We start from the raw sequence: 17,962 nt of genomic DNA on the forward strand, positions 1-17,962 counted from the left end.
GGGCGAAGGGCGGCAGGAGGGAGGGCGCGCGGGAGGCGGCCCCTCCTCGGCGAGCCATGCGTGCCACGGGCAGCTGAGGAGCCGCCGGGCGCCGCTGCCAAGTCCCCGCTCCGCTTTTGTCTTGCCCTCCAGTGAATGGGAAGATGGAGATGGATGTTGAGGGAGTTTCTCCGCGCCCGGAGCCCATCCCCCGCTCCCAGGGGGCTGGCGGAGCCTGCCAGGCGCCGCCACAGCCGCCCCAGCCCCAGCCCCAGCCCCCGCCGCAGCCGCCGCAGCAGCAGCAGCAGCAGCTGGCTCAGGATGAAGTGCCCGGCGAGAGTGCGGGCGTGGAGGACAGCGACGATCCCGAGGCGAGACCCAACGGCGAGAAAGGAGAGAGCAAGGTAGGTCCACAGTGCTGGAGCTGTGACACCTTTTGGACAAAACCGAGGATCTCTAGTAGTGGCTGTCACTTTAACCCCTCCGCTCCCCCCCACCCCTTCCTTCGTTTGTGTGGCGGTGGGGGTTGCAGATGTGGGGAAGGCGTGAGATCGAGGGGAGTCGCTGGGAGAGAGTGACTTTCCGAACTGGAAGGCGTGTGCCGGAGCCTGTCCTGCTTTCCGTCCTCAGAGGTGTGTGCAGAGAAAAGTCTTCTGGTACGTGCTATGCGATGCCCGGGTGGAGCGGGGCACTTCTGGAGAGCCGCGTCGGGAGACCTTTGCTCGCCCACGCCGTGTAACCCAGGCTTCCTGAGATGATGTAGGTCAAGGGGAAGCGTGTCTTCAGGAGCTGCCAAGTGGCTTCTGAGACTCCTTGGAGGGAGGTGACATCAACCTTAAGATGGCAACAATGGGAGCAAAGTTTGGCTCATTTGCAGAATGGAGAGCATTGCCTAACCCAGCTCTGAACTCGAGGCCCTCCTCTCGGCTGGCACCCTCCCGGGCTAGGAGGGCAGGGGGGGCCAGGTGCCTGGCAGCAGAGGAGACCTGGGTGTCATTTGCAGCCCTGCTGTGTCATTGTAGACCAGGAGATAGCTACTTCTTTCTGTGGACAGGGGAGTTCTGCAAGTAATTGGATTCCAGTAAGAAATGGCTCAGATGCCGTCATTCTCTGGTGCTGATGTTTCTTCTGGAGGAAACCGTTAAGTCAAGGAAATGGCATAGAAAACCGTTCTTTGGTAATACGATTAGAGTGCGTTTATTACAGCTTTGTCTCTGAGCCTATTTTCCCATTCCTGCTTGGAGGTCCGTTTTGTGGGATGGAAGCTAGTGTTGTTGAGCTGTGTCTGTGTCAGGTGCACACATGTATTTGTGAGTACATTTTGAAACGATTGCTAATGTTGGAGAAGAGTTGGTGCAACCCCCGGGAATACTGGAACCAAAGAAGGGTCTGTCTGTACTCTTTCTCACTCTGCATCACTTCAGGAAGTGTACCAGCAAATAGCTACTTTGGTTGGGAGAGACTTGCAGGTGGTGAGGGTGAGTGCTCCGGTGAGTGCTCCTCCTACAAGATTGCCTTGGTTTCTGTTGGACCTTTCCCAAGGTACTAGTGGATTACACAAATATCCGAAACGCCCTGGGATCATGTGGAGGGTTGGTGTTCTGAGTTTGGAGACAAGCTCACTTAACAAGTTGGTATTTGCAAATGTTCCAAATTGCTTTGCATTTTAAAAAGGAGGTAAAGACTGACATTGTTGTTTATCTGCCCGAATCAGTATTGTAATTTATGAATAGCAGTCTACCATGGACCTGGAATCTGGACACACATTAGACCCAACCGGAGTGCCTTGCAAATGCGTACAGGATTTACATTGTAAAAACTACGATGAATTTTAATAGTCTAATATCCTCCGCTTTCCAGTGGCTTCTGATTTCATGAATATTTAATTCTGTCATGACTGCATATTTACTACTTGAAATGACTGTGTGCGCCCAGTCTTATGAAATAACCATAACTGAGTGTCGTATTATCTAATCGAACTTTAAGTCTCTTTTGCAGGATAGGTGTGGGGAATAATTAAAATATACAGCCAGTGCTGCCGTTTCCATATTGTTGGTTCCTATGCCCTGAGCTTGAGAAATTCCTTCCATCAGCAGAAATCTGTGCTTATTTGTTTCCCTTTGATGCACCATGCAGACTGTCTAATGTTCTACCGGTTGTGAGGAAGAAGGAAGGCAATGCACTACAAAATTACAGCAGGTGAAGACAGGCCTGAAAGCGGGTTGATTACATATCGTTAATTAGCATGTTCAGTTAATTGAGTATTCCACTGATGTGATTTGCTTTAGGTTTGTCTGCAATTTCTTGAGGTGGAAACAGAATGCTCCTTTTTTACCCCTCCAGGTGTTTGCCTTAAAAGATTGTGTTGCATCCTTCTCTTAAGCCAGAAATCAGCTGTTTTAACCCTTTGTTGGCCTCTGGTACTCTCCTACTGGTTCTTCTGAGTTTGAGGTGTTGCGGACTTTAATAACTCTTTTTGCCTTTGATGGATGTTGAGGCAAGTGATAGACTGATTTTTCTCAGTAAATCCTAGCTCCGTTAGCTGGAGGGCCTTTGGGTGTCTGACCAGATTATTTAGCTAAAATATAAATGGAAGACAGAGTGGGATAAAGTGGAATGTGGCTTTACCAAGCTGTTTGGGGTGAAGTGGGGTGATAGGATTTAAACACAGTCATGTACAAATATAATGCAGTGAACTATAGTGGTTTTTTTTCACTCATGCAAGTAGTAAAATGTGAATTTTGAATATTCTATTTTATCTTAGATCTTCCTCCGAGCAAGGGTACTGTAAATAGAATGTCAGTGATATGACTTCCCTCTCTACCAAATGAAGTGTCCAGGGGGAAATGGCATTTATTTCCTCCAGTTTCTGATCTGGGGTCGTGATTTATTTTCTCATGAATTTACCTCAGTTGTCTTACTGGAAAAGAAATCAGAGCTTAGTGCCAGATCAGCTGTCTCCTGAATTGCAGGTGCACGGTTATACATCCTCAGAAAGTCTCTGAAATAGGAAAGGTTAGAAAACGGGATCAGTCAAAGGATTTTTTACACCAGAGTTTCATGATGTGACTGGCACTTTCTGTTCCTAGAATAACAATGCCTGATTCCTCTCTACCAACTATTCTTCGGAGAAATGTTTTAAAGCAGCTACATGCTATGTCTGCTTTGATTCCATGAATTGGAGCAGACCCTAAATCGACCATTTATTCCTCCTCTGTGCTTTCACGCAGGTTTACTTTGAGCCTTTACAAAAAGTCGTTTCCTCTCCTTGCAGTGACATCCGAAGACAATGTGGTCTCCCCTTTGGGGACCTAGTGAGATATTTTTTCACACATTATCTCAAGCACTTCATCGTCATTTCAGAGAAGAGTTTCTCTAAACAGTACAGAACTCCTTTCTTCTGGTCTTGCAGATGAAGATGAACTGGTCATGCTCTTGAAAGAGCCCTTCCCATCCTTCAAAGAGTTCTCGACCCTGGATCTGATCATCTCAGGAGTTTCTTGCAGAGTTCTCTGTAGGCCTTAGATAGCCCATTAAGAAATGTGCCGCTTAAGCCCCTTCTGAAGGGCTTTGCTTATGCTGAATAATTCTCGGATAGGTATTTCTGAAACTTTCTTTGGCAGAGTTAAAAAAAAAAAGTTCCTTGTGTTGAGGACCAGCACCTAGTATTTCACTCCGTTTGTGTTATCTACTTATGCATACAGATGTGTGAATTCTTCACCTGATCCCAGATGAGTGACGTAAATGGTTCTTTCTTGTCTGCTTTAGCTTCGTGTCATTCATGTATTCTCTGCTTTTCTCCCTTCCCCTTTCCTCCTGTTCTCTCTCACAAAGGCGCACACGCCGTTTACCATATACCGTGAAGTTGCATATTTATGGCCCAGATGTGTGGTATCATGACCAAGTGCTCTTTTTTGTTAAGCTCCCATTTAAAGGTTTGGTTTGCAAAATATGTTATTCTTGTGGTTCTGGACTGGAGAGACTCTGTGCTGTTGCTACCAGTGATACTTCATTGATGAGCATGACTCAAGAGTCTCATTTCGACTGCATTTCGTCAGTGGTGCTGTCTAAATCAGCAGTCTTACAGGGTGCCCGAGGGAATCTCTTACCCAGACTGTCGGTACATTTTTTAAAGTCTTTAATTTCGAAATAACTTTAGATTTATAGGAAGAGTTGCAGACATAAGACAGAGAGTTCGCATAGACCTTTTGCCCAGCTTCCCCTGATGGTAACCTCCTTGTTAATCCGTGTGTCACCGTGAAGAAATCAACACTGGTACAGTACTATTCGCTAAACCTGTCCACTCAACTTTTGTCGAGTGGATGTGCAAACATAGTGATGTTTTTCACTTTATCCTTTTAAGATTTTCTTTACACCCGAAAAGTGTTTGAGAGAATATTTAAGAGCCAGATTTATTTGGAGTTAACCGTCCCCCTTTTTCTTCTGGTGGGTGGGAGCAGCTTGCGAAATACAAAGGTTGAGGTCCCCGGAGCAATGGATCCTGATGCAGCGAGCCCTATGGGAGTTACACCTTTGGCAAAGCTCTTGAGTGCTGTTAACTTATGGGGAGTGATAGTTTTCTTTTTTATTTTATCCTGAAAAACATTCCTGTGCCAGGTAAGATTGGGTTTGTCAGCACACAGAGGACAGCAAAGTCTCAAGTGGCAAGTAGAGGAGAAAAGGCAATTGATAAAATCAAGACAGTTCACTTCGATGCCTAACCTCTTGGGTGTTTGTTTCTGGCATGAAAAATAATAGAAGCCCTTTCATTTTGGTTTGTATTAGCCGGGTGAACTCTGATTTCCAGCACAGAAGCGGAAACTTGCCCATTAGGAAAGATGTCTTGTGGTCATGAGTGTTGGCTTTCTGATTAAGAGTGAAATCAGGAAGGTCTGCATTCGCTTTTGGCAATTTCTCTTGCTCTTAACCTCAGTGAGATACTGACCTTTCCCAACCTCAGTATTTTCATCTGTAAAATGGGCATAATTATTTTTGTATAGCTTGAATGGGATAAACTGTACACAGTTTGTAATTTAATGCTTCATAGGTACTGACTGCTTACTAATTGTTAACAATAATTGTGATTATAATTATTATTATTATTACTATTGTGATCCAGGGTTCTCAAAAGGAGAATGAGCTGGGGCTCCAAGTTCGACTAGAATTTTCAGTTTCTTAGAGGGTTGTGGGGCTGGCAATGATACAGAGATACTATTTTGGAATCAAGCCAAGCTGGTGCTCATTGACCTGATTTTGCCCTAGGGCCTTGGGCCTTGAGGTCCTTTTCTTATGGGCACGATGTTAGGAGAGAATTATTATTTATCTTGACTGGTCAATGGACCACTCCTTGCGTATCAGGAAAGCCATGGAGGACCGAGATAGAAGGCCCCACACCCCAGTCCAAGCTCCAGGGGTATATGCAGGAATAAAATAAAATAATAAGTAATAAATAATAAAACAATAATAACGCAAATAAATTGCCCTGCTTTTACATGCTTATGGCTTATTGGGAGACGTAGGTGGCAAATCTTAAGACTTAAAAAACTTAGCTAAAAAGTTGTATTTTTGAGACCCCTTTGTTGGCAAGTAGCAGAAACTGACTTAAATGTGAGCAAAACCGAATTTTATAGGAAGGTTGTAAGGTAATTGCAGAATCAAAGGAGAAATGATAAAACTGGTTTTGAGAAACACTGAGGCCAGCGACTCTCAGAAGATCTAAGTAGTGGAAAGTGATGCAAGGTTTCTCAAGGGCACTGACACAAGAAGAATAAATTCCAGTCATCTTTTTGCCTTTTTGTCACTCTGCTCAAGAGCCCAAGTCCATGGCAAGGTTATCTAGTTGACCTTGCATGGATCAGATAGCTGGGTCTAGGTCAGGGAAGTGTGGGCATTACGTTGCATGTTCTTGCAAATTGTGTTCTTTGGAAGGAGTAGAGTTCAGGGTGGGGCGGGCTGGGGCATCAAGGTACTGTTGCCACATCAAGGAGAGGAAGTATGGGGAGGGGGCAAAACACCTGGTCTAATTCCTCTCCTAGAAAGGACAGAAGGCAGTGGGAGGAGAGGGGGACAGAGAGGAAGGTATTAAGGGAGGGAGAGGAAAAAAAAGAGAGAGAGGCAAAGAGAAGAGATGAGAACCAGATACGCAGATTCAGAGACAGAAAAATACACTTACCCAGGAACCTGGAATATTGTTTTTAGCATGGGTCTCCTACCGTTTGAAAAGAAAGAATATGGAGGAAAGTTAAGTATTGTATTGCTTGTGTATAGGTTCGGTTTCCCACTTATAAAATGAAATTAGTGATGCATTTCCCATCTGCTCAACAGATAATCTCAGGATGATGTGATGGGGTGCTGATGTTTTAAAATATAGATCTTCCATGGAACTCATGTCCATTAGAATGAAATACATTAATATTTTTTTTGGTCTGCTCCTAGGTTAAAGCAAGTTGGTTTCCTGCTAAAGCCCTAATACATTTTCTTTGACTTTTCAATCTACATGTCAAGATACTTGAGTGCTTAGATTTGGACGTGACCTCCTAACGAGGGAGTCTTGCAGCAGGAGGCACCACGGGCAGCGTTGGGGGGGAGCTGTTCATTCCTGTTCACACACTCTTCCAGCCCCATGCCTGGCACTCAGCGAGCAGGCCCTCCGTACCTGGCAGTTTGCATTGAATGTGCCTGGATGGGTCAGTCAGCCCTGATTACATATGTCCTAGATGCTGGGATCGCAGAACTGAAAGAGAAACCCACAGTGTCATAGGGGAGACACACTTATGCACAGATCATGATGCTGCAGGACATGAGGACCAGCAGAGAGATGAGGACACAAGGCAGCTTCATTATAAGTGGGACCACTTAACACGCTTTTTAAAAGTACAGTGTTGACTGTCTAACAGGCACTAGAAGGAGCCAGATGAAATGAGACTGGGCAATGTGGAGATACTAGCTAATAAATGCCTCCCCTGTTCTTGGTTTGCTCCCCCAACCACCAAAGGTTCAAGTCAAGTCACATTCACGAATCAGTGGCAGAGTCGGCGCTGTCCGTCCTCCCGTGCTTCCTCCTCCATCTGTTTTCCCAGGGTTGCATCCTCCTTCCCAGGTTAGACCCCTTGTATTTTACAATCTAATTGCTTAAAAAAAATTTTTTTTACATTTACTTATTTTTGAGAGACAGAGACAGAGCACAAGTGGGCATGGGGCAGAGAGAGAATGAGACACAGAATCCGAAGCGGGGTTCAGGGTCTGAGCTGTCCGTCAGCACAAAGCCCGACACGGAGCTCGAACTCACAAATCATGAAATCATGACCTGAGCGGAAGTCAGACGCTCAACTGCCTGAGCCACCCAGGCACCCCCTACAATCTGTTTGCTTTTAACGGTAAGATTTCCTGGCATAATTTATAGGTAGTAAAACTCACCCCTTTTTAAGTGTATATATAGTTCAGTGAGTTTTCACAATTGTGAATACTTGTGTAATTGTCACCTCAAACAGGATGTGGAATATTTCCGTCACCTCCAAAGACTTCTGTTGTGTCCCCCTGCAGACAGTTCCCTCACTCCACCCCAGGCTCTTCCAAAATTTGATGTAAGTAGAGTCCAGTATTCTGTGGTCTTTTGCACCTGACTTTTGCTTAACAAAGTGTATTTGGTATTCACTCATTTTGATGTTTGTACCAGTAGGTTCCATTTTCTTCCCGAGTAGTGTTTTGTTGTGTAGAAGTAACGGATATTGGGTATCCATTTACCTGTTGATGGATACTCGGGTTGTTTACAGATTTTGGGCTTTTATTAAGAAACTTCTTTGTGTGGACATACATTTTCATTTGTCTTGGGTAAACTGCTAGGAATGGGGCTGCTGGATTGTAGGACAAGTGGATTTAACTTTAAAAGAAGCTGCCAGCCTGTTTTCAAATATAGCAAAGGTACTGACTCTGTGTGCATTCCTACCGTCAGTGCCTGAGAATTCCAGTTGCTCCACAACATCATCAACACTTGGCATTGTCAGTATTTGTAATGTTAGTCATTCTAGTAGGTGTGTGATGAGTTCTTGCTGTGGCCTTAATTTGTGCTCCTGTATTGACAAATGATGCTGACCATCTTATGTGCCTCTTGCCATCTGTATTTTTCTTTGGTGAAAAGTCTGTTAAAATCTTTGGTGGGTTTTTAAAAATTTTGGATTGTTTATGTTCTTGATGCAACCTATAATTTTCATATAGGTTTAGGTTTCAGAAACCCTGGTGGAAGTTTGAGGAGATTACAAAGAAGGGAAATTTTGAGATTCCTTTTTTGGGGGTTTCTAGTGAGCTAACATTTATGGGGTGTTTTTCATGTGCCAGTCATGGAGCCAGGTAGATTCAGATTGGGTGATCTCATTTTATGCTCCACAATAACCCTGCTAAGTATCTATTATTAGTCCTGAGGCCACACAGCTAGTATATGGCAGAGGAAGAATTTAAATTTAAGTCTGTAGAACTCTTACTCTTTCCACTTCATCAGGTATGACTCAAGGCCTGTTCTCCACAATTTACAGGTTAGTTTCCCAGCCGGACTGCATTCTCTGCTTCGGGTGTTTTAAAAGCAGCCCTTAGGTGAAATAACACTACTGGCATTGACATGCAAATCAGGACATTGAGCTTAAGGCAAAAAGAGTGCTCCCAGTTTTATTTCAGTCCTGAAAAAACCCTATCCACTTCATAAGGTAGAAAGGTGAGAATTCTCCAGAGAAGTGGAAGATTTGAGGTGCTCATTTGCATTTTAGTACCCAAGGATGTCCATCTCTCTCAGCTAAATTGTGGTGCTGTGGTTACCCAGAGGGCTAGGGTAGGACTAACCCCTGGGGGTCAGATCTCCTCTCAGATCCCAGTTTTGATCCTACAGGCTCTGAGGACTTTGGGCAAACCACAGGAACACTGGTTTGAATTCTCCTGTGGGTTAGGGTGATGGGTAAGTAGTCCCTCTTACCACACCTGAGTGTTCTGAGAATTGCATTGCCTCTAGAAGGACCAGCTCATTCTCTCTCAGGAAACCCCGGGCTCCAGGACGGTTGGTCACCCTCATTTCAGGACACATGGATAAGCTTGTGGACCACTGCAGACTCTCAGGATAGGAGAGCTGTCACTGTTGAAGGTGCTTTGGGGTACTCAGTACATGAAGTCTGAAAATGACTCATCTTATTTCAGAACTGATGAGGCCCTGTAAATGATTCCAGGTTCTCTAAATTGACTTAAAAAATAGTTCAAAACAAGGCTCTGGATTTGAATTGGGTGAATATCATAACATTTCTGAGTAAGTGGCTATAGAGCTTCCCAAAGCAGCTCTTCATGGCCTCCAGCCATGAAGTAAGTGTGTTTTAGAAGGTCACTGAGAAGGTCTGCCTGGCTGGAGAAGGGAGGCTCTGTGGGGGAGCGCCTTCATTGGCAGGACAAAAATCACCTCAATAAATAAATAATTTAAAAAAACTGCTTGTTTGGAAACTTCTAGAAGAGAACACAGGCAGTAACTTCTTTGGCATTGGCCATAGCAACTTCTTTCTAGATATAAGGGAAACAAAAGCAAAACACTGGGACTACTTCAAAATAAAAAGCTTGTGCACAGCAAAGGAAATAATAAAACTAAAAGACAGCCTATAAAATGGGAGAAGATATTTGCAAATGATGTATTTCATAAAGGGTTAGGATCCAAAATATATAAAGAACTTACAAATTCAACACCCCCAAAATGAATAGTTCACCTAAAAATGAGCAGAAGACATGAATAGACATTTTTCCAAAGAAGTCATATAGATAGCTAACAGACTCATGAAAAGACGCTCAACATAACTTATCATCAGAGAAATGCAAATCAAAACTACAGTGAGATATCATTTTAAATCAAAAACACAAGATAGCGCAGGTGTCGTGTAGAGGTAGGGGAACCCTACCGCCCTGTTGTTTGAATGTAAACTGGTGCAGCCACTCTGGAAAACAATATGGAGGCTCCTCAAGAAATCAAAAAAAGAACTACCTATGACCCAGCAATTGTACTACTAGGTATTTACCCAAAGAATACAAAAATACTCACTCAAAGGAATACACACACTCTGATGGTTATAGTAGCATTACCTATAATAGACAAATTATGGAAATCTCCCAAGTGTCCATGGAATGATAAATTGATAAAGAAGGAATGTTATATATGTATATATGTGTATACACACACACACACACACATCAGCCATGAAAAAGAATGAAATCCTACCATTTGCAACAACATGGATATAGTTTTATGCTAAGCGAAATAAGTCAGAGCAAGAGAAATGCCCTGTGATTTTACTCATAATGTCGAATGTAAGAAACGAAACATATGAGCAAAGGGAGAAAAAGAGGCAAACCAAGAAACAGTTCTTAGCTATAGAGAACAACTGATGGTTCCCAGAAGAGGTAGGGTTGGATGGGGGGCTGTCAAATAGATGATGGCAATTCAGGAATGCCCTTATCGTGATGAGCCACCAGTGTTGTAGGAGAGCGTTGAATCATTATATGCTACACCTGAAATTAATATTATACTGTCTTACTGGAATTTAAATAAAAACCTAAAAAATTTTAAAAAATTGCAAGGTTGGTAGGGTTGGTGTCACTAAGAATCAGATGCAGTATTTACCTCGGGACCCTCAGCTGGAAGGAAACCCACTCTTGTAGGGAAGATCATGGGACTTGGGTGCTGTGACTTTGAATCCTGGTTGTGCCCTTTCTCGCTGAACTCTTTGACAAGTCACATTTTCTTTGAGACTCAGGGTTTTACTTTCTAAGAACTGTTTAGGTTGGAAACAAATTCAGTAGTACATGAGCAAAGTCTTTTATAAACTCTTATAAAAGTCTGAGTGTGTGTGTATTTGTGTGTGTGCCTAAGTCTCTCTGATTTTGTTGGATGAGTTTTCCCTCTGTGGTTTTCTGTGACCCTATGTAATTAATTGAACAAGATTATCTCATTAGAGTTAAAGATGATGGAATTTGGGGTCCTTAGGAGCATGGGGTCATTCCCAGGAAGGAAGCCCTCGGGCAATGTTGGGTGGGTTCAGGAGGCTGAGAGATCCAAGGGGCTGCATCGGGGCTGCAGTACTGTGGGAACATCACCAGCTGACCCTGACAGCCGCCCCCCTGCCACTCTGCCTTGCTTGGTCTTTGGATGACAGAAATATTGGTGTTTTTGTTTTCATTTATTTAGGTTTCTGGAGTTCACCTGTCGTACTCAGAGCCTTTGCCCAAGTAATTTACTTTGTTTAGAATATTCTCTCCCTACCCCCTTCACTTCCCTGTCACTCTGTGAATCCCAATTCAGCCTTCAAAATTCAGTTCAACACTTCCGAGCAGTTTTCCCTTGTTTGCACCTTTTCCTGTCTGCCACATGTCATGTCCCTGTCAATATGGTATCATACATGCTTCATTGTATAATTACTATTTAACATAAGCCATGAAGATAGGGACCAGGTTTGTCTTTTTCACAGCTCTTTCTCCAACCCTAACACAGTACCTTACATGTAGGAGGCCTGCATGTATATTTCTGACAAATAAGGCTGGGTGTGAATACTCCTTCTGACAATCTTTTATTTAATACCTGCTTTCTAGCCCAGAATGGTCCATGTTCGAATGCAGCGCATATTCAGCTGTGAGAGACAGATACCAAGCAAGTAACTAACTAACTACATACAACATCATAAATAAACAGCTAAATAAATAATACGGCACCCGTGGCCCCCCTGGCTGTCTGGCTACAGGTACATATTTATAATCCTGTCTAACCTAGTTTATATAAGAGCATCCATTTAGGGCAGAAAAGATGTAACTGCAAACCAGCCTGCTGTCAAGATTTGCCATCTATCTAGTGGCCTCAGAACCTGGTCCCCTCCTCTGCCTCTCCCGTCTTCTGCTAGCAGGCGAGAGCTCACCATATTGGCATTATGAAATCACAACGCACGTGCCACCAGCTCGCTTTCCTGTGCTCACGTCCCACATCTCTAGTTCATCACAGCGTGCTTTTCTGATGAGTTCAGCCTTAACCTTGGAAGCAGATTTTCTTTAACGGTCCATTGTAGGGGCTCTGCCTGCCCTGGGCGTACAGCTTTCCTGGCACACTTCCTCAATTGCCTGGACAAGACCCTCCATCCCCAGCACTGCCCGACTCCGTCTCCAAACCTGCATTATCTAATATAGTAGTCAGTAGACACGTATGGCTATTTAGAGTTAAGTAGAATTACAATTAAGTAAAATTTAAAAATTCACTCCTTCATTTGTATTAGCCACACTTCAGATGCTCAAAAGTTCTAAGTCCCGTTGGGCAACATTTGTGTCCATGCAGAAAGTTCTATTGGGTCAGCATGTTACAGACTGGGACCTTACCTCCCCAGGCCTGCCCTGGCCACTTGTTGACTGAAATCCCTTTGAGGTACTCTCAAACCAAGCCTTTGACAAGGATGGAGATTTTACAGTTTCCTAGGTTTGGTTTCAGTTCTTGGTGAATTACTTACAAATTGCCTTTGAACTACTTATATTGTTGTATATAGAGGCTGCCTGTAGCAAGATCTCATTCAAAAATTTTGTCTAGTGGTGTTGCTATTTTTACTTAGGTGTTCCACTGAATCTTGGTATTTGTCCTTGGCCATTATAGAAAACAGTCTCTGGTAAAGTGGTTCCAAGAGATGGCTTTTCTATTATCCAAGGTCAAAGCCTTTATTAGTGGGTAGTTGAACCAGTGGCTGAAGCACCATTGACACCTCTTCTTTGCCATTTACTAATGATTGTCTTCTCGCTGTAGGGATTACTGTGATGATACTCGTCAGAACACACAGGCAGAGGAGACTGCTGAGAGCCCCCCGCTGGTGTCCTCACAGAGCCCCCAGGCTTGCAACAATGCAGGGAATAGTTTTCTAATTATATAATGGATAAGGAGTACTAAGTTACAAAGTCATACCGTTGAAGGTATCCTATTTTTCTTTTTTTTTGTATCTCAATATAATTCCAAGTTTATTATGATTATTAGGGGTTACAGGTGTGGATAAATAAGAAAAGGGAGGATATGAAAAGAAAAAGCCTGATAATGAAACTACCTTTTTAGATCTCTTTTGTATTTCTTCTTAAATTCATGAGTGAGAAGAGGGGTCTTTTCAGTATTGGAGGACAGAGGGGGGAGTTAGTCCTAAAAGATGCTAACGTGGGACTTGCTGTGCCTTCGTCTAGCACATTACTTGAGTGTCAGCAGGAAATGAGATGGGAAGATGGCCCCAGGGTGGATATGGTGAATTTCCTCCCTGTTAGCTAGGATGAAAATTTGAATGACACCTTGAAGTGATTTAAAACTCTTTTATTTACACATCCAGTTAGCCAGGAGGCCCCTAGGCGTCATATTCAGAATGTAGCAATGCGTGGAAAATGGGCAGAGACGGGACCAGGCTCCCTTCTACCCGAGCTGCGGCAGGGAGTCCGGACCAGCGGGTAATACAGTCACGGAAGAATCGTCAAGAAAGAAAATGGCCTCTGGTGGGGCCGATAATCCTGACACCTTTGGGTATTTTTATGTACTATTTAAACAAGTATTAAACACACAGAGGTACAGAAAAATTAATATATCTGCCAAAAGTTAGAGTTGTAGCCAAGGCAACCATAATTGCCCATTTGTCATTCTCTTCTTCTTTCTTTATGTTTGAGCTGGAGATGAGGAGTCGGAGGTCCCTTTAGAGGCTTCTGCATCAGGGAGGGTTCACTTTTCACCCCTGGGATGTCTGGAGGGTGGAGGACGGAATGGCGGTGTCTGGCCATCAGTGGCTTCACGCAACACAGAGAGGCGCAGGTCTGGGGAGCGAGGCGGAGGGAAAGTTAGCCCACAGGTGGCTGTTGATCCCTGGGCCTCCTCGCTGTAACCACGGTCCCTTCCTGGTCTTGTCACACTCAGACATGTGCCCATGTTACCCGCCCGCTGTGGTCACAGAGCCTCTCAGCTCAGAGTCCTGCTCAGAGCGACAGCCCAAGTGTGGGGCGGTCACTTGTCCAGTTTTTCTTGTACTTTCAGCTTTCCAGCCGTTTTGGAATTCAAAGAAACCTCCTTATTGAAGGCACAGTTCCTGAGTTCTGTGGGGAGTTGGTATCTGCGACACTGTCAACGTGTCACATGTTGTCTTGCTGGTGTGTATCCCTCTAGTGAAGGAACACAAGCCAGAGAAAAAAGGAAATCCTTGAGGGAAAAGCAATACCCGAAGACTTGCCACTTCACGGCTGCTGTGATGTTTGAAAATAGATGTGAAGTCTTTATTTTGATGCCTCAATTTAATTGTGGCCTGGAGCTGAGATTTGCATCTCTGAGGCTCTCAGATGTAGAGATACAATAGTAAAGTAACACCACACACTTTGCTCCATTATTTCGGTTTATTTTTTCCCCTTTCCTTTTGGCGTCGGTTGTCGAAGCTGTCTTGAAGAAACTAGAAGTTCTAGAAGGGGTTAATCTCGTGCTGCATTAAGGACTAGGGTCTAACCTCCTTCAGAGCCGGATAGACGGTGTTTGGTGCCAAGTAGGTAAAGCAGTGCTGCAGAAGGAACCTTCCGGCTGAGCATCGGATCGTCCTCTAAAAGATAGTCTGGCTTTCTGCTGATGAGTCATCGGAAAAATGAGCACGGTAATTGAATTGGGGATTTAAAAGGATCTCAGGGAAAACAGCCACATTCGGCTGTTGACGCTGTCATAAGAACTTCCGTTAATGTGCCATATGTAAGGCGGTAACGTATCACAGAGGACTCCGTAGCAGACGCAGGCTCCGTGCATGTTCGCCCCGATCAGGGACAAGAGGCTGTCCCTCACCGTTGTTGAACCAGGGAAGGGTTTGAACACGCGGAGTTGAAAAGTGAGGCTCCCCGTGGATGCCCGCGACCCTTCTCCATGTTGATTGGATGTGGGAAGGGACTCGGGATGCTGGGCACTACAGCAAAAGACGGGAGTCAGAGAAACCAGCCCCGAGGAGTTTTCTGAGGAAAGTCTTGGCGTCCTTTGGGGCGTGCGTGGCAGTGGGAACTGTGGGAGCGCGTGAAGCTGCTCTGTCATGGAAGGGAGCGGGCTTCCCAGCTGTATGGCCTACTCGCTCGTATAGGTTGAATGAAGTAACCGCCTTTGGGTAAGTGAGAGCTCTAATCTGCTCTAGAGCAGTGGTCCTCAACTGAGGGCAGGTTTGCCCCGTGCTTCTGGGGCATTCCCTAATCTCTGCAGACACTTTTGCTTGTCAGCCGAGGTGGCGTCCTCGGGGTGTTTAGGGTGGAGGTCCTATAGTGCGTGAGACAGCCTCCTCCAGTGATGAATTGGCCCTCCCAAAGTGTCCGTGGTGCCCAGGTTGAGAAACCCTGGTCTACAGAATGTTCTAGATGTTTGGGTCTTGACTTTATTTACTTTTATGTGGAGAGTATTTTGAGTAGGTGTGTGAAGCAGAAAATATCTAAGCCTTTTCCTTGTGACAGAGTGCCAGGGTTCCCAAATAGGTAAATTCATCCTTTTGCCACATCTAATAAGAGAGGAGTCTGAGGAGAAAGTTCTTTACACAAAGAATTCCAGGTATTTTCTTAGTTTGTAACAAAACTGTCCCTCCTAGAGCCTCTTTCTCTTGCCTTGGAGGTTTAAGATGGGGGCCCCCTTTCTATTTCCTGCCAAGGTGTATGTGCGTCGTGTTTCCAAACCAGTGAATTCAAATCCTGTAGCTGTTACCCTCGTAATAAATTTTGCTATGAGCACTTTCTTATCTTGTACAATATGGATTAATCCATGCTTATGATTTCTCATCAAGAAAAAAATTGTATCTGAAGTAGTTTAAATGTTTTCTTCCTAAAAACACAGTATAAGGCTAAGAATATTTAGCCCTCGAAAGCATTGGTGACACATTGGTGACCAATTGAGTAAGACATGTTGGGAAAAAAGACAGTTAATTACACTTACTCAGTGGTTTAAAAGCTGTTGAACAAGTGTGTGAGCAGTCCAGGTGCCATCTTTTAAAATTCCAGTAAGCATGATTAAGGCGAAACTTGGTTAAGAAGGGAAATTCTGTTCACCCAAAATCTTGAAAGATTTCATCTGCCACGTTGGTAATTTAACTTTTTTAATCCAAGAAATCACTTACCAGTGTCCATGAGATAAGCGGGAAAGGGTCCAACATCAGTCTCAACCTTCTGAACCCAAAGTGAGAAGTGTGCGTAAGACTTTTATTTCACGGGTTGGCGAACTCGCAGTGCGAAAGGCCGGTCCGTAAGTGTTTTCAGCTTTCTGAGCCACACAGCTCGTGCCTCAGCCACTCAACTTCGGTGCTGTCTTGTGGAAGCACTTGCAGACAGTTCCGAAATGAATGGATCTCTCCAAGGAGATTTTATTTACAAAAACAGGCATTGGTCCTACTTTGGACCTCAGGGGTAGGCGTACTTCCCTCTGTTTAATCTGACCCAGAGAGCCTTACCATTGGATAATGTGTAATTCCTGTCTCATTTTATTTTTACGGTGATGAGGAAGCCCAATATTGTGTCCAGATTGGGAATCATTGCAGGCTGCAGTTATATATTTGGTCTCCACACCATCAACAACGTCAAAGGCAAAGAAGACCCTGTACACACAGATTGATTTTGCTAAAAAGTGATCCGGTGTCCACGGAAATTGTGTAATAGGGGCTGTTAGCTTATTATAAAAATAAGAATACCATGCCGTTCTTTAATATTTGCTAGATTTCTATTTTGTGAAAAATCAGGCGGGAAAGAAAAAAAAGAAACCAGCCATTTCTAAGGAGGGTCCCCCACAGACTGGAGTTGTGCCACAGGCTGCTGGTCAGCCCAGCGACCCTGACTCAACAGTCGTCCAAATCGCTTGGCTCTGACCTTGGTAGCATAGGCTAAGGTATGGCCCGTCTCGTTCGGGTACGTTTTGGGTCTTCCTGATAGACTTTTCTGATGTGGGGTTCTGTCGGCAGGCCTGTCAGTGTGTCAGCTAATGTAGCGGAAGGGCGAGCGACGGTTCCCTTGAACTGTAAAGAGAGAAATGAGCCACTGGAAGTTCTTTGCTTTCTGTTCCTCAGTAATCAACCCAGTGTGATCAAACACTGTGACACTTCCAACAGGCCAGCCAGTGGCAATGTGGAGGCAATGAGAGATTTTTCCCCCCACCTCTTAAGTGCCCTCAGTCAAGAAAGATAAAACTGAAGTAGTCTTGTGTGAGGGTTCTCAGTCATGGGATGGGAGAGGTTCAGTGTCCCGTGTAGCAGCAGGAGCATAAAATTGCCCTGAAGTCTTCATTTTATGTGACATGTGAGGCTCTTAAGAAATAGCGTCTGATTCCCTGAATGGAGTATTTGCTGTGTTCAATTTGCCATGGTTTTTCCAGTTCTACCAGTACACACACACACACACACAGGGAAAGAACCCCTTAAATTTGCTGTTCACATGAGCCGCTAATCAGTTCACGAATTAAATCTTTGCTGCCATGTTAAAAAGAGTCTGTTATATGTACAGCCTGATTTTGTCACCCGACTGGGTTGCAGGAAGCCCAGTATAATACTTCCGTGACCTCTGGCACAGTCTTCCCTATTTCCCAGAAACATTAGTTTTTTTTAACGTTTATTTATTTTTGAGAGAGAATCAGAGAGTGAATGGCAAAGGGGCAGAGAGAGAGAGAGGGAGGCACAGAATCTGAAGCAGACTCCAGGCTCTGAGCTGCCAGCACAGAGCCCAGTGCGGGGCTTGAACTCATGAACTATGAGATCATGACCTGAACCAAAGTTGGGCACTTAACTGACTGAGCCACCCAGGCGCCCCATTCCAGGGAACGTGAAAAACAACTAGAGACAGGCAAAGCTTTTCAGCCCGAGGTAAAGCTAGCTAGTTCTCTCTTCTCCCTCCTCCTCTTTCCTCCTCCTACTCTTTCCCTTTCCTCCCCTCTCTTTTCCCACTCCTTTCTCTCTCTCTTTTTCTCTCTAAAACAAGCTAGTGAATTAGTTATCTA

At 44.4% G+C, this 17,962-nt stretch overlaps 1 protein-coding gene across 1 annotated transcript in view; it reads left to right on the top strand.

Annotated features, from left to right (window-relative positions):
• LOC115292883 (procyclic form-specific polypeptide B-alpha-like) overlaps positions 1-17,962 on the top strand; it is a 158,464-nt gene that overhangs the window by 1,536 nt on the left and 138,966 nt on the right. The window contains exon 3 of the mRNA XM_029940849.1: positions 133-383. Coding sequence (XP_029796709.1) covers positions 133-383 — 251 coding nt within the window. The remainder of the gene's footprint in view (positions 1-132; positions 384-17,962) is intronic.

The sequence above is a fragment of the Suricata suricatta genome, chromosome 5 (genome assembly GCF_006229205.1).
Source record: "Suricata suricatta isolate VVHF042 chromosome 5, meerkat_22Aug2017_6uvM2_HiC, whole genome shotgun sequence".
NCBI lineage: Eukaryota > Metazoa > Chordata > Mammalia > Carnivora > Herpestidae > Suricata > Suricata suricatta.